Source organism: Populus trichocarpa, chromosome 6 (assembly GCF_000002775.5).
Source record: "Populus trichocarpa isolate Nisqually-1 chromosome 6, P.trichocarpa_v4.1, whole genome shotgun sequence".
In the NCBI taxonomy this organism is placed as follows: Eukaryota; Viridiplantae; Streptophyta; class Magnoliopsida; order Malpighiales; family Salicaceae; genus Populus; species Populus trichocarpa.
The window spans coordinates 3,509,341-3,515,295 of record NC_037290.2 but is presented as its reverse complement, the minus strand read 5'-3'; the positions used below and the strand labels follow the sequence as shown (position 1 = coordinate 3,515,295).

At 33.4% G+C, this 5,955-nt stretch overlaps 1 protein-coding gene across 2 annotated transcripts; it reads left to right on the top strand.

The window, feature by feature from the left end:
- The first annotated feature begins 93 nt into the window (after positions 1 to 93).
- On the top strand, positions 94 to 1,670 carry LOC7496132 (protein DUF642 L-GALACTONO-1,4-LACTONE-RESPONSIVE GENE 2). 2 transcript variants are annotated; one of them, XM_024603308.2, is made up of 3 exons: positions 94 to 257; positions 384 to 881; positions 994 to 1,670. In XM_024603308.2, exons 1-3 carry the CDS (start codon positions 179 to 181, stop codon positions 1,512 to 1,514), a joined length of 1,098 nt encoding a protein of 365 aa, XP_024459076.2. In that variant the 5' UTR covers positions 94 to 178; the 3' UTR covers positions 1,515 to 1,670. The 2 variants fall into 2 exon arrangements, with proteins under 2 accessions (XP_024459076.2, XP_002308942.3); XM_002308906.4 differs by having other exon boundaries at positions 99 to 257; positions 360 to 881.
- Positions 1,671 to 5,955: the final 4,285 nt, after the last annotated feature.

Below are 5,955 nucleotides of genomic sequence, written 5' to 3'. Positions count from 1 at the left end.
GACACGTTAACATGGAACATGGGTTGTTTTCTATTATTTCCCTTCTTCAATGCATCCAGCTTTTTTTGTGCTATAAATATACAAATAGATTTCGCTATTCTTTTATACCCACTTGGGAGCTTTTTTTCCCTATTTTAAGAGCCACTTCTAGTTGCTCCTTGACAGCAAAATAAATACAATGGCTCTGTTTCTCTCCCTTTGCGTTGCTCTCATTTTCTCCTTAGCTCATGCTGCTAGTCCACCTCCACTTCTTGATGGTAAAAATCACCTCTCTTTACTTGATTATGTGCAATGTTTTTGGTAGTTAACCAAAGAAATGTTCAGTATTTACATGTGATATAATGTCATTTTTAACACAGTGTGGCATGGGCAACATTTTGCAGGACTTGTTGAAAATGGGGACTTTGAAGAGGCACCAGCAAAATCAAACCTCAAGAAAACAGTGATCATAGGAAAATACTCACTCCCCAAATGGGAAATCAATGGCTTAGTAGAGTATGTCTCGGGTGGACCACAACCAGGTGGCTTCTTCCTAGCCGTTCCTCGAGGGGTCCATGCAGTGAGGCTAGGCAATGAGGCATCTATCTCTCAAAATCTTACTCTCAAACGAGGTTCAATCTATGCTCTCACGTTTGGAGCCACCAGAACCTGTGCTCAGGATGAGGTGCTAAGGGTCTCAGTCCCTGGCCAATCAAGTGACCTCCCTCTTCAGACCCTTTATAGCAGCGATGGGGGTGACACTTATTCCTTGGCTTGGAAGGCTACTTCTGATGTTGTCAAGGTCACATTTCATAATCTCGGAATTCAAGAGGACCCCTCTTGTGGTCCTATAGTGGATGCTATTGCAATCAAGGAGATGTCACCTCTCCGGCGTACTATAGGTAAGATCCCAGCATTTACAGGATTTTTAGAATTTCCAGAAGACATGCTGTTTTATGTGCTCTCTTCAGACAACCTAAGTGAGTATTGTTTTTTCATTTTGTTTCTACACAGGCAACCTAGTGAAAAACGGTGGCTTTGAAGTTGGTCCGCATATGTTCAAGAACTTCTCAACAGGTGTCTTGCTCCCTCCCAAGCAACAAGATCAAATTTCACCCCTCCCTGGCTGGATCATTGAATCCCTCAAACCAGTAAAATACATTGACAGCAAGCATTTCTTTGTGCCCGAAGGATTTGCGGCAATTGAATTAGTAGCAGGGAGAGAGAGTGCCATAGCACAAGTCATTAGGACAATTCCTGACAAATTCTACAACCTAACATTCACAGTCGGAGATGCAAAGAATGCTTGCCATGGATCAATGATGGTTGAGGCATTTGCTGCCAAGGAAACTGTCAAAGTTCCCTACGTCTCACAGGGAAAAGGTGGATACAAGACTGCAATTTTGAGGTTCCAGGCAATTTCAGCTAGGACAAGGATTACATTTTACAGTGCATACTATCACAATAAGCAGCACGATTATGGTCACATGTGTGGCCCTGTCTTAGATGATGTCAGTGTGTTTCCTACTCACTAATAAGATCTTCGTTGCTTATCCAATATTGTCGTGAGTAATTTCTTGGGTAATTAGAGAGGTTTGTAATTGTCTATGAGAGAGTTTATTGCACTGAAATGGGTGTTTAAACCTTCTTTAAAAGAAACAAATAAAAGTAATGCTACTGTATGGTATAAACTCGAGCAATTTACTTTCAATGATTGTATATATGTCTGTCAGTCTGTGATAACATGTTTTTAACATGTCAATAAAAGTTATTTTGTTTAACCAAATGACAAATAAGGCATTTTCTTGAACGCAATACTCTCCTCAATGCTCATGGCATTGTATCTATAGCATGTGATTCATCATCTACAGGGCTTCACTAAGAAAAATCAAACAACATCAGGTTGAACTCACTGTCCATATATAGTTGTTTGAATCATGGTGGGTTCTGGATGTTGCAATATTCAAGTCGATCTTTTTCAACAAATTTGAAAGTTTTGCTAGTGTTTTGCAACATTTTTCAGTAATCCATTACAAAAAATTTATGTTCAACTAACGTAGGGCATTGTGGACAGCACCATTTTGTTGCAAAAGAAGCATTCTTCAGCTATTTCTCTCTTTACCGTGGACAGTCAAAAGACGTACCAGAATTCTGCAGTTCCAAGTTCCAACCTCTGAACTAGTTCATGGAAAACTAACCGTTACGGACATTCCTATGTACTGATTCCCACCCTTTAGCTTTGCATTAGGATGCCAAAATAAGCAGTTGCGCAGCTCTATAATATACAGTGAAAGAAAGCATGTCGACAATGAAAATAGAATATTGTTTGGTTATTGCTATCATGACTCACGAGTCAATCACTCTAGACCTCGTTTTTTCAAACAAAATGGAAAGGCAAAGTGTCTATCTACCTTTTTTGTCTTCTACGCCTCGAGCATGTGCTCGTAGAAAAATGAGAGTAAGGTGTGTCCCCTGTCCAAGAGTCATGGGGCTCTACCAAATTAAAAAAATGGAAAGTGGACGGCAGTTTATTTGTACCAGGCTACCAGCTCCTGAATCTACTTTTTGAAACAAAAAATTTCCGCGTGAACAGTACTAGAACAAGATAGAAATTGCAAGGTACATCAAGTACTCCTTCACAAAAGGGAAAGCAAGGTGGTTTTTTTTAGTCAAATTACCGCACCAAACTTGAAAATTGAGGGCTATGACCCATTTAGTGAAATGATATAATTTGATATTTTCGTGCTTTTGAAGCATTATATGTATTAAATATTGTATTTTTAAAATGTGATAACTACATGATACATTTCACAAGTGTCACGTTAATTAAAATTTAAGAGGAGTAGATCGAACATACAATGTTATCTTTCTCTAACAAAAAATAAATATTAACACCCTCATTTTTCTCTTAAAAAACTTGTTAAACACTTAGATTTTGCCTTTAAATCAACCAAAAATCAAACTCATCTTGGTCTCTAAGCATCTTTTGATGTTTTTATATTGAAAACTCACCATTCCATTTGTTGTTGCCGCCACCTTATCCATTCTTGTAGTCTTATAAGTAAGGTAAACATATTACATTGATATTAATTTGTATTTGTTTGATTGAAATCAAATAATTGTTTAGGTTGAATTCAAGGTTTGTGGTGAATTTAAGGTTTGTTGAATCAATGATAAATTAGTTAAAAAATACATTCAATTAGAGTTTATTTGATATAGTTGAACATGAAAATAAATTGAATTAATGATGAATTAATTATTTCAATTAATTATGTGTTGTGTTTAATTTAGGTTAAGTTGCCAAATTAGGGATTTTATGTATATTGTTGGAATCGACTAATAATGTAGTTAAATACGCACACACTCATGAAATAGAGCATAAATGTGGCGGTTTACATGTTTCATTGAATTGTTGATAAGTTGATTAATTTACTATTTTATTGGAATTTAATTAATTTGCTAAGAATTTGTGTTTGATTTAATGCAATTGAGCATTAAAAATATTAGTTGATAATATATCCTGAATTATGTTTAATTTTTTGTTAAGTTTGCTTTAATGTTAAATTTTAGGAATTTAATTGAATTTGCTATGAATTTTTCCAATTAGAGTTGAAGTAATGCAATTTAGTTAAAATCATGTTAAATTGACTAGAATCTGATTTTTTTTTACAGAAAGTCTAATAGCATATATTTTTTTATTAACATAGGTGTCCGGGCCAGCTTGCACGCACCTCGATTAATCTCACGGGTCCTGAAATTAATGATTATGTAAGCCTCCGGTGGCTCTGAGGGGACTCAAACTCGTAACCATTAGAGAGAAAACCCAAGACCTGACCAATTGAGCTACCCCTCAGGGTTCTAGTACCATTGCTTGGATCGGGTAATACGACAGTTCAACTATAAACAACACATTCCATTCGATATCAATATGACTGATGTTTTGCACGCCATTACTTGTAGAGGTAAAAATAATGATCATGACTAGTTAGGCAGGTATGGTGCTTATATCACAATGTGGTGCATAGAGGAATGAGATATTTATAGAGATGTATCATGTGATTATTAACGAGAAGTATATGATTTGGTATATGAGTATAATGCAAAAGATCATTATTCTATATCTCAAGCAGGTTCCTCCACCTGGATATATGCAATACAAGCAATATGCTTAACAGATTCAACATCACATAAGTCATCAAGTTTTTTTATGATTAATATATGTTAACCGTTGAGTTTTATGTATTTATCTTTTAATCTAACATTAATATTTTATTAATATTATGTTGGTTTCTTGCTACATGAGGGTGGTGAGGCCTCATCTTATCTTCTTAGTACTGACGAAGAAAGCGAAATTCACATTATATCATCCAAAGGGTTAAATGTTTGTCGCACTGGACTTAAAACCTTTGAAGAGAGACTAACTCTTAATGATGTCATGGTAGAGAACGAGGACACTTAAGCAGGAGCTGGATCTGGTCATGCTACTGATGAGCTCGGATCATCCAGTAGACGACGTAAATGTAGATAGATAGATGACTTATATTTATATATTCTATGATTCCTTGAATATTGTATTATTAAATTATTTTATATTTGTTTTGTGTGTGTGTGTGTTCTTGAGGCTACTTGTGATCATGGAATATGATAATATGTTGAGTTTAGATAGAATTTGTTGATTGTATTTATTGTGTTTTTTTTTTTACAGGTTTTTTAAGCGAGATAAAATTTTAGAAATAATTTCTATATAGAAAAAATTCTGTCGAAATTTTGATAAAATTGTAAATATTTTAAATTTCTAAAATCATAAAATAAATAAAATTTAAAATTAATGAAAATTATAATTTTATAAATTTTTTCAGATTTAAAACACGAAAATGACTTAAAACCTTATAGAAGCCAAAACATCAAATATCAAGAAAACATTATGGTTCTGAAATGCAATATATATCAAATATCATGTTTTTAAACTATGATATTATTAAAATATTATATTTTTAAATCGTGATATTTTTCAACTGTATTATTTCACCCAAAAAAAATTCATTTTATATTATATCAGTATTTAATTATATTCCGATTTATCCAAACAAGGTACGCTTTACACAAGACCGAGAAGATGCGGATCTTGATAAAAGTTGTCCTCTGTACATGATTGCATGCAAACTGCACTGTACATGATTCAATGTTGTTGGCAAATGGCCAAAAGCTTACTGCAAGGCAAGGGTATAGTTAGTAAAAGAAAAATATCAAAATAACAAAGTTACAGAGGAAAAAAGTTTCTAATTTGTCTCTTAGATTATTTTAAAAAAAAAACATCTTACTACAATATTGTATGACATAAAGTAGTGTGTAACAATTAGTCAGAATTTTATATATTAGATTAAAAAATGAAGATAATTAAATAAATTATTTAATCAAGTTGTCTAACCCAAAATAGTTATAATTTTTTATTTAACTCTTCAATCAAGTTTGAATTTTATTGATGATTTCCTATTAAAAAATTAGATTCGATCTTAAAACGGTCAGAAGGATAGCAATCTAAAATGGCTATAAATTATTGATGGATGTTTTAAATAATATTTATATAATTTTATTTATTAAGGGTATAATAGCTTTAATATATATATATTAAGTCATTGAAAATTCAAGGTTTTTTTTTTCTATGTTTTGTTTCAACAGGATAAGATTCCTTAGCTATTTCACATTCCTCCATAAATGAGCCTCGTGCATGGAACTCACGACAGGTGAGCCAGGCTACTTGAGTTGGATTTTCCGAGAAGTGATTCCGAAGAAAAAATAAAGTGAAATTCCTCGGGCATATGCTAGCAGACAATAAAGGCAGTTTGAAAGAAGCTTTGTCAAAAATATATGAATTTATATCGTATCTTCACAGATTGGACAAACAAGTACAAATAGAAACATTCAAAGGAACAGAATCAAACAAGAAAAAAAGGTAAGAAACATTCGAGAGTAAAA